Genomic DNA, 10,310 nt, shown 5'->3' with positions numbered 1-10,310 from the left:
TAAATCACCAAATGTCTGATATGTGGTATTCATCACTACTCTTGGCTTTTCGATTAACTTCGTAGGTTCTAATTCAGCTCTAGTAATCTTAGTTATCTTTCCAACTCATGTCTTGGTGGGACCACTGGTGTTGGAGCTAGAACCTCTATCCAACCCTTTGGTTTTGTTGCCGGTGCCTCTAACAAAGCTTGGGCTGTTTGATCATCTTCTGACACATCTCCGGCCGCATTAGGGAAAATTTGAACTCTCAAAGGGGCCCTATAAGGATGTTTGACTTTACCTCTCTTGTCCAAAGTGGAAACCCAATGAAGTACATAATTGCTTTGTCGAAACCCTATCAACCAACATATCATTGGAAAGATCTTAGAAAGTAGGTTCTTGATCCCCAAACTCCGACAAATTTGGATTTGATTTGTAGAAGTTGGCCTCCCCACTGAAGTTGAAATGTGGGGAGAGGTTCCATTTTTAAGACGGAGTTGTCACATCAATAAATGGAATCTTCTAGAATATAAGGAATCTGATGGCTTGCTATATATCAATGGATAGATATTGATGAGTTCATTCTAAATACAAAGGTCCGACAAGTTTTGAGTTCATTTGTAAAAATATTACCGGTGAAACAGGATTGTCCACTCTCCCCTACTTTATTTGGTATTTATGTGGATGAGGTTTCAGATTACATTGAGAGGAAAGGTGACAAAGGAGCATAGTTAGCAGCGACCTGGATCTCATTGCTACTATATGCAGATAATATTGTGTTGATCTCATATTCACCAGAGGGAATGCAATCATGTTTGGATACATTGCATACATTTGCTAGTGATAGCGGCTTATCGGTGAGCCTTGGCAAGACCAAGGTTATGGTGTTCAACACCATGCCACAATGGGTCAGGCGATCTGCACCTACCTTTGTATATGGTCAAGAGACGATGGAGTATACATACCTTGGTGTGGTCTTTAGTGGCCCAATGTTTTTTTTAAAGAGAGCAGCAGAGACTAGGATAACAAGAGTGGATGCAACTTTAGGGAAGATCGAGAGGATATGTTTGCAGGTTCAATTTCAGGAACCTCGAACAAAACTATGGATTTTTGACACTTTGGTCACATCAGCTATGCATTATGGGGTATAGATTTGGGCCATCAGTGGACTGCCATAGCCGGCGGGCTGGCAATACTGATGGATGGAAGTGCATGGAGAGGCCTCTGTTTTCTATGATTTCTCAGATGATTAGGGCCAAGCCCTCTATACCACAGGAGATTATCCGTGCAGAGCTCACTGCTCTACCACTGGTCATCGAGACACTTACCAGATCCGTTTCTTTTATGCACAATATCTGGGATCTCCCCAGAGACAGATATGCCCATCTAGCTTTGGAGTCTTCTCGATAGCTTGCCTTGCAGAAAGACACCTCTTGGTGGTATGCACAGATGACAGCTTGGTTCAAGCTGCATGGTTTTGACATGGATAGATTACCCCTTTTTTAGTTTTCATTGGATGCACCCTCCTTGTCTCTCACACGGAACGAGATCACTCAGCTCATTAGACAAGACTTGACTTAGTTAGACACTAGGAGGACATGGATACAGCGTATGCGTGTGCTTGACGCGAAGATGGCTTTCTACAGAGAGCATCTCCTTGAGCTTACAGAGGATGGTTTTATGATCGGACCCGCCTACATGGACACTCATCTATCCGATGGATTACGATGTGCTATTGGACATATGCACACATCATCACATCTGTTAGAGATCGAGGCTGGTAGATTTAGAGGAGTACCAGCAGAGGCCAAGATTTACCAGCTATGCCATATAGAGCCAAAGATAGAGTTACATCACATCTGTCACTGCCCAGTCTACTATGAGATACGAGGCCGTTTCCACTGCCTATTCAGAGAAGGTTTTGGACCACTGGCCAAAGTTATGAGATATCAAGATCAGAGATGCCTTGGGCTATTTTTATTGGAGCTACACAGACATAGGGAGAGCCTTTTGAGGAGACCAGGCAGTAGGAGACACTCAAAGAGGGAGATCATTGATTTTTTCAGACTACATGCACGACATTTAGATGAGCAAGTATCACAATAGACTTCAGAGTCCACCTCTACGAGAGCTACACTAATTCAGAGGGTCTTTGAACTTGGGAGACACCCAATCAGAGTACTCATGTATCTAGGGCATGTAGAACAGACGCCCACGGCTGCCAGGGTCATTGAGACATCGATGGAGACTGCATCAGAGGGTCCAGACTATTCTGGCACGACATGGGAGACACCCAATCAGAGTACTCATTGAGGAGGACATTGATGAGCTCCGCCAAAGACCGATGCTGGATATCATAGGATAGGATCTTGATTCAACATCTCAGTCTTTCATTTTATCTCATTTCATCCCATTTCTCTTTGTTCCATTTCACTTTAGCTCAGTACAGTTTCAGTTTTTCAGTTTTCAATTTTCAGTCTTTTACACAGACATTGTATTAGATTCACCATTGTAAACTCTTTTGTCTCATAGGTCACTTTGGCCTTTTTGAAGACAATATATCATTTCATTTCTCTCTCTCTCTCTCTCTCTCTCTCTCTCTCTCTCTCTCTCTCTCTCTCTCGTGGTTCTCTCCTTTGTTCATCGCTTCTGCATCGTCAACTTTGATGTGCATATGGTTAGTAAGCACAACTCCATTGGCTTTGATTATAGCAATGTCCACTCTCTAATACCGCATACAAACTTTTGTAAAAGCTAAACAATCATGCATTACCTTTGTTAGAGCCATATGTTGTACCTGTCGTGAATATGGTGTGAGGGAGCAGGATTGCGCTACTTCTTTCCCTATCCTTGAGCCAAATCCTAGGTATAGTGTGCACTGTGATCCTATCTACAAAATTGAAGGTGAGAAACATTCAAGTATAGTCCATCTAACTCTTCCGGACTATGAATCCAAGTTCGAGTGGAAAGCTTGGCATTGGCATGTCAGTATACATTTTTTAACACCACAAACTAAGGATGTGTATCTCACCCTTATGACTTCTGAAGATTCGTTCTCCCCGCTCAACAAGTAGTGGGGCAAAAACTGACGAGGGTCAAGGTGGGAGATGGTCGTGAAGAACATATGGCACCCTCAATGGTTGCTTGGGATGAAGGTTTTCTTATGGAAGGTGCTATGGGGATCCATGCCTATTCGAATAAAGGTCCTTGCTAGGGGAATTGGTCCAAAAAGATGATCGGAATGCAGAACTTCTTGTGAAGACCTCTCTCACCTATTCAAGGAGTGTCCAATGATCTGTGGTCTGGTAGGCAAGGTCTGCAAATTGGTCCAAAAGACCTGTAAAATATGATTTTTCAAAAATGATCTCTTCTTGGGAGGGAAGGCGTTTAAGAGCCATACACTGCTCATTGCTACACAAATTTTGAGGTATTGCTACTTCAAACACGTTTGGAAGGCAAGGAACTGTCGGATCTTCGAGAACTCCTTGAAAGTAGCTAAGTTCACGGAGATAGTCCAAGAAAGTACGGTAACGATCATCGCCATTGGAAAGCAAAGGAGCTCAAAAGAGTGGAAAAGGACCTTGGGTGCCGCAATAACGGACATGCAAATGTGAAAGTATGGGCTCATACATAGTCATGGGGTGGCTTCCCATCATCCGATGTATCTATGATCAATTTAAGTGGTTATGGCTCGCCCCGAGCATGGCGAGAATATGTAATTGTTTGGATCTATCAATATAATCCACTCACCATTGCGAGTTTTGCAAAACAAAAAAAAAAAATCCATTTAACTCGAAGTGTAGGTTTTCAAGTTTCATAAAAAAAGCATGGTCCCATTGTCACTAAGTTGTGAGACATCATGGATTCATGGGGCCGAGCTCTTAGAATGAGAATTGAAAACAAAAATTGTTCCGTTCACACGATGCTCCTTTTCCTTTGTGCACTCTTTACGCTTCTCCCCAGGCAGCTGGTTTTCTTCTGCAGTTGGTTTATCGAGACACGCAGAGAAGTAATGAGGCTTATTCTTAAGCTTAGGATGCCTCTGTGAGCCCTTCTCTTCGAGCCTCGAGGTCGCCATGCCGCCTCACCCCAATTCAGTATGCATTTCGGCTGCTCCATCTCTCCTTCTTCTCATCTGCGCCTCCCTCACAGCCCTTTCCGAAGGTTAGTGATCGCCATGAATTCTTCGATTCTCTGTGGAAGTTACGTCTGTTTGTGTGTGTGTGTGCGCGTGCACGTGCTTCTCTCTGAGAAATGTGTGTGCTTTCAGCAAGCAAAAGGTTCAATTGAGGCTAGCATGGACTTATGCTCTGTGTGTGGGTGTGTGTGCGTGTCTGTGTGCTGTGAGTACGACTCTGTGTGCTTTCAACAGCTGGTTTGCCATTGTATGACTCCATTTTGGCCAGTATGATGGTGGGGATGTTTGAATGCTTGTGTGCATACAAACCCTCTGCTTGATGAGGCCCCCTGAACTTGACTAATTGAGCTCTCCTCTACCAATTTCAATGAGCTGAGGGTGATGGTCTCAACGAGGAATGAGCTGAAGATGATGGTCTAAATGAGTGAGGCTGCGTACTACATGTTTTGGAGAGGCAAAAACGCTGTGCTGGGCTATCTTATAGATTTCCGTCATGTGTATGCTATTGGGCGTATTCTAAAGCTGGGAAAGTGTGTGTGTGCATGCACATTCTCATCTGTGGGATGACAGGCGCTACTGATTTTCGAATGTGCTTTTCTATGCTTGGGGCTGTGCATTTGTGTGTGTGTGTGTGTGTGTGTGTGTGTGTGCACACACCCACGCATATCGACGGGATTGATGCGCACTACTGTTTTTTGAACACAATGTCTGCTTTTATATGCTTGGGCAGTGGACTTTCAAGTTAGCGCACCTGCATGTTGTGACCGTGCTTGTTTCAATGTGAAGCTGCAAGGGTGATGTATGTGTATTTGTGAATGTATCAGTGTGTGAAGCAAATGCGTTGGTTTGATGATTAAACCCCTATCCGCTTGTCTTTGAAGGTTTTGTGGGGATAAACTATGGAACGCAGTTCTCTGCATCTCCTTCAGCAGCCCAAGTAGTGGACCTGCTGAGGCGGCAATCAATAACCAATGTAAGGTTATATGATGCCAATGCTACCATATTAAAAGCATTGGCAAACACAGGTATTCAGGTGATGGTTACGGTGCCAAACACACAGCTTTTGAGTGTTGGGGAGTCGAATGCAACGGCAGCCAATTGGGTAAAGACAAATGTGCTTGCTTACTTACCGGCAACCAACATAACAGCTATCTGCGTAGGTACTGAGGTGCTTACGACAGATCCCAATGCTGCCCTTGTGTTAGTCCCCGCTATGAAGTTCTTGCGCACGGCTCTTTTAGCTTCAAATTTGTCATCCAACATCAAAATCTCTACAACGCATGACCCCTCCATTATCTTGGACTCATTCCCTCCCTCTCAAGCTTACTTCAACAAGACATGGACATCGCCTGTTCTTCTTCCGCTGCTCGACTTCATCTCCTCAACGGGATCATTTTTCATGCTCAATGTCTATTGCTACGACATATACAAGAACAGCAATGGAATCATTCTTCTCGACTATGCGCTGCTGAATCCCATCACACCAGGTAATGTTGTCACAGATTCGAATACACTTTATCAATACCGCAATCTCTTCGATGCTGTTCTCGACGCATGCTTCTTCGCACTCGCGCAGCTGAACCATAGTAGTATCCCCATAGTTGTCTCTGAAGCAGGGTGGCCTTCCAATGGTGACAGCTCTGACAAAGAAGCAACAAGTGAGAACGCTTCTATCTTTGTAAGCAATCTTGTTGCGCACATACTTAATAACACAGGGACACCAAAGAGACCCCGGACCACCATCAGCACCTATATCCTGGAGCTTTTCAATGAGGATTTGAAGATTGGTTCAGCCGCGGCTAGGAACTATGGGCTGTTCAATGCTTCAACTTTACTACCAGTCTATTTGCTGAGGCTCAGCAATTCAGGGCCACTTCTTGCAAATGATACGACAACACAACTCTATTGTGTTGCAAAGGTGGGTGCAGACCCGGATGCATTGCAAATTGCGTTGGATTGGGCGTGTGGGATTGGACGATCCAATTGCTCTGAAATTCAACCGGGCCAGCTGTGCTATGAACCTGATACGGTTGAAGCTCATGCGTCCTTTGCATTTGACAGCTACTACCAGAATAACAACAGGGTAGTGGGAAGCTGTGATTTCAATGGGGTGGCCACGGTGTCGACAACTAATCCTAGTAAGTATTCATACCCTGCATGTTTCGGTTTGTACTTTGTTTCTTGTTTTGCTTCATGTGTTTTTAATGGTGATAGCATAATTGAACTCCTAATCCCTTTCGCCTGCCTCTTTTTTGCGTTTTTCTCACATCACAGTTTCTTTTTCTTTTCAACTTTTTGTCCTCTTCGCTTCTGATGTCGTTAAAGAGATGTTGGAAATTTTAGTCATGCCCATCCTGATGCAGCTGATGGTTACATCTTGTGGATGAGTAGCATGAGTCTAGAACTTGTATTTCTTTCGTAGGAGCATTTGGGGTTTTCCTGGATTTCTTTCATAGGAGCATCTGGGGTTTTCCTGGATATGAGGAGTGCATGCGGGTGAAATTTGCAGATTGGCGTATGCTTACTAGGGGATTGGGGTGTTGTGGATATGTAGGTGTCACATAATTAGCATGTAGTTGTGTTCAAATTTTCTTGTTTATTGCCTACAGGTCCTATCTGTCTTGTTATGGTAGCTGGTCATTCAGCTTTGTTGCATGCCTGATTAATGCTAATAAAATCACCTATAGAAATCAATGGGAAAATTCTTCATTGTGGGGTTTTTAAGGTGACTTAACCAGGCTTTTCCATGAGCAATTTGGTGACCTTGGTATGATCCTTTTATGGTGTAATACAACATGAGAGGTTTTTTTTTATTGAAGAAGTAGCTCTAAGGTTGCCTTAATCTCATTGATCTATTCTTTTGCTATATGCCTTGTTGAGCAGCACTACCTGTACGTAAACTAGTTATGTGACATAGTTCCATGCTTGCCATTACGTCTATGTCACATTCTTGCCATTACGTTTTTCTGTAGATGGCGTTTTCTTTTGCCAGCTTGTGTATGCTAGAACTATAGCTTTCTTGAAGTAATATTTTATCCTAATCTACTGCACTTTGTTACTAACTGATGGCTTATTGGGTGTTTTCAGGTAATGGTGTTTGCATCTTTCCAGGAAGGTATGCGATTTTTTACTTTTGACCTTCTCAATGCCGTTTCATTAATTTGTTACTCGGCGATCTCAGCTTTTTAACGTAGTAAAACTTACATACATGATATTTTTGGTGTGCTTCACAATGTTGACCGGCCATCTCTGATGGCTTCTCACATGCATCCACATCTCACACTAAGACGACAAGATTCTATTCATTATCATGCTCGTAATGTCCAGGCAATTCTAGAGCTACTTTCTGGTGATACATTTTCAAATACAGTGCTAGAAGGACATCAGTAGCAAGCAAAGGGGTGTGCAATGAGTGTAGTATTAGCCAGATGTAATGCTGGCAAGTGAGAGATCGTAGAATGAGTGTAGCAAGTCTCATAGCTACCAATGCTCGCGAAAGTATCATGTGAGTATCCTACATCCTTTATATCTTTTCCTTTTTCAGGCTAGAGCTGGCAAGCCGGCAAGGGGAAAAGAGCCACGAGTCAGGTCTTTCACGTCCCCTTTGTTAGTCACGCCACCCGGAGGTTACGTCAGGGAATCACTAGAGTCGCCCCACACACTTATGGACAAGGCCAAGAGGGATGCACCCTTTTTGCTCCTAGACCTCGCTGGATATGCCCTGGTAAGTATCCTATATAGTGTTGGGCGCATACACCATATAGCTTTGAAATCTCCTATGAGCTTTCATGGCTGCAAGTGTATTATTTGCAATAGAACATGGAATTTACCATGCATGGTCTACGAATGCATGGCCTTTGTTTGATGCTCTAGGATTCAATTTCTTGCGAAAGAGCCTTAAGTGCATCTTTTGCAGCTAGTTTAGAACATTGGGCCCAGTTTACTTGATTATTAATTGGGGGTAGGTACCTTTTATTATCCTACATTTTGTGAGGTACCTTATGTTACACCTTCATTTTGTTATATTTTACATGGAGTTTTAGGGAAAGAGGCTAACAAACTTCCATACCAAGTCTGTATCGAATGAAACATTGAGTTTTAGTTGATCTGTTCAGGCTAGGGTTAAAAGGATTGCCTGATGGGATTGGGGTATTTCCCGCCATGTATGCCTTGAGCATGAATAAAAACACCCTCGGCACATAAGCTGCATTTGTGCCTTCCATTGTGCTGTGCCTTCTTAAATGTTCAGCTCCCTTACTGTGGCTGCCATCGGTGCTCCGAGCTCTCTTGCTCGTTTGAAATATGGAAATCTATCAAAGGGGCTCAACTGAAGGGGTTTTGAAAAGGCACCTCTCTTTTCGGGTGATGTCCCATAGATGTCATTCGCGTGCGTGCGTGCGCGCAGAGCCTGCTTAGACTCTCTGAGCATGCTCTCTCTCTCTCTCTCTCTCTCTCATCTGTTCTTACCATTGTAGAAAATTATATGCCAAATTGGGAAATGGGTTTTTAAAAAAGGCCTTGGGAGAGACACGGTCTCAATTGTATATGGCAAAATAATCCGACAACCGGTCCTAGGGATCACACATCTATAAGATCTTTATTATAGGAGTTTATAACTAGATTGCCCCAAGTATTGATCTTGGAAATGAAAATTAAGTGAGTTTAGAACCGGGAATTTTCAGTTCTATCGATATCGTTGAGGCCGCTTGGGATTGCGTTGAGGCCTCTTGGGATTACTCCTACGAAGTTCAAAACTTCTCTTTTCTCTGCATACCTGGATATGTGAGTACTGTAGTGGATTGAGGGAAGAGATGAAGGCATCTTCTTCTATGGGGATGTGAGAATTCTTTAAAATAGTAATTACAGTTTTCTTCCTCAGTGCTTTGTGAGCCCTTGCTGGGCCATTCATATACTGGAATCTTAAGATGTGTGTGAACCCATTTACAATATCTTACACTCTCAGGAAGGAATAAGGAAAAAGTAGAAATTTCACACTGTACATAGGACACTTTGTCCCACTTTTGTCCTTTGCTAGATACAATAGCTTTTATTGGGTGAGGGTCCCAATGTCCTTTTGCTTTCCTTGATGAGTATTGTATAGATGGTTTAGGCCTGTCTGCCCACATTGTAGAGCTATGGGTGTATTTTGCAAATCTCTCTCTCTCTCTCTCATTCTCATGAGACTTTACACACACACACACACACACACACACACACACACACACACTTTTTGGCTTTCTTGAAGAAGCCTTAGAGAGGAGAGGTAGGGGGCATTTGAAAAATTTCTATGTTAGGTAGAATTAATTTAAATTATTAGTAAGGACAAAAGTAACCTAAAAAGGGAGGAAAGAGAGGCAATCTTAAAATACTCATTTATATTGGTGCATGTATACTCATCTCTCTCTCTCTCTCTCTCTCTCTCTCTCTCTCTCTCTCTGAATGAATGATTTGACCATGTTGGAAGTTAGTGTCTCACTATTGATGGGTGTATGTTTGCAGCAGCGCCAACAGCACCTCGAACACTCGCACCAACGGCACCGCAAATTCAACGATGCCGAATAGCAACTTAACCAACTCCAACGACACCTCCTCTTCCTCTATCCACCACCAAAATGCCACCCTCTCTCTCCTCCATATCCTCTTCACACTCTTTTCCCTTCTCTTTGTGATGGCCCTCTCCTCCCAATTTTGATGGCTCTCCTTTTGTTAAATATAACCTCAGAATTGTCCACATTTTTTGCGGCTTAAATCATTAACCACCTTCTCTTGCGCATGGACATTCTGGATCTTTTTGCCTTTGTAACACGAGAATTCCTTGGGGGCCAGCATGCATTGGAGGTTGCGGCGGCGGCAAGGGTGTGGCCGCTTTGCCTATAACCCTAGCACATGACATATATTGTGAATGACACAGCTGATTCTACCTGCTCATTTGAATGATTTTTGGGAAAAAAAGGGAGAAATTTTTGGTGTAATAATCCCCCCCCCCCCCCCCCCCCCCCCCCCCCACACACACACAAGAAGATCTAGAAATTTTCTCATGTAGGAAAACATAGTCTTTTTCAGTGTTTTCCATACAATGCATAACATCATGAACTTCTGCTCGAGAGGCATCGCATACCTAGCTAAGTACGATTGGGGGCAGGGAACCACCGGCCCCCCACCGGGCTGGCGGTCCCCTGCCCCCAATCGTACC

General features: G+C 43.5%; 1 protein-coding gene across 2 annotated transcripts; it reads left to right on the top strand.

Moving 5' to 3' along the window:
- The first annotated feature begins 3,914 nt into the window (after window positions 1–3,914).
- LOC147449320 (glucan endo-1,3-beta-glucosidase 3-like) lies at window positions 3,915–10,092 on the top strand. 2 transcript variants are annotated; one of them, XM_086521797.1, is made up of 4 exons: window positions 3,915–4,143; window positions 4,999–6,255; window positions 7,205–7,232; window positions 9,620–10,092. In XM_086521797.1, exons 1-4 carry the CDS (start codon window positions 4,056–4,058, stop codon window positions 9,807–9,809), a joined length of 1,563 nt encoding a protein of 520 aa, XP_086377923.1. In that variant the 5' UTR covers window positions 3,915–4,055; the 3' UTR covers window positions 9,810–10,092. The 2 variants fall into 2 exon arrangements, with proteins under 2 accessions (XP_086377923.1, XP_086377922.1); XM_086521796.1 differs by having other exon boundaries at window positions 3,917–4,143; window positions 9,617–10,092.
- The last annotated feature ends 218 nt before the right edge of the window (window positions 10,093–10,310 follow it).

Source organism: Adiantum capillus-veneris, chromosome 10, assembly GCF_014529385.1.
Source record: "Adiantum capillus-veneris isolate H3 chromosome 10, ASM1452938v2, whole genome shotgun sequence".
Taxonomy (NCBI): Eukaryota; Viridiplantae; Streptophyta; class Polypodiopsida; order Polypodiales; family Pteridaceae; genus Adiantum; species Adiantum capillus-veneris.
Note: the sequence above shows the minus strand (reverse complement) of the source record. Positions and strands in the feature narration are given on the sequence as shown.

What these genes read in the sequence shown, in the direction of transcription:
- LOC147449320 (XM_086521796.1), top strand. Translation starts at nt 4,056, where the DNA reads ATGCCGCCTCACCCCAATTCAGTATGCATTTCGGCTGCTCCATCTCTC. An exon ending in GGTGTCGACAACTAATCCTA is followed by an intron (nt 6,256 to 7,204) that starts GTAAGTATTCAT and finishes GGGTGTTTTCAG; the next exon opens with GTAATGGTGTTTGCATCTTT. An exon ending in GTTTGCATCTTTCCAGGAAG is followed by an intron (nt 7,233 to 9,616) that starts GTATGCGATTTT and finishes GTATGTTTGCAG; the next exon opens with CAGCGCCAACAGCACCTCGA.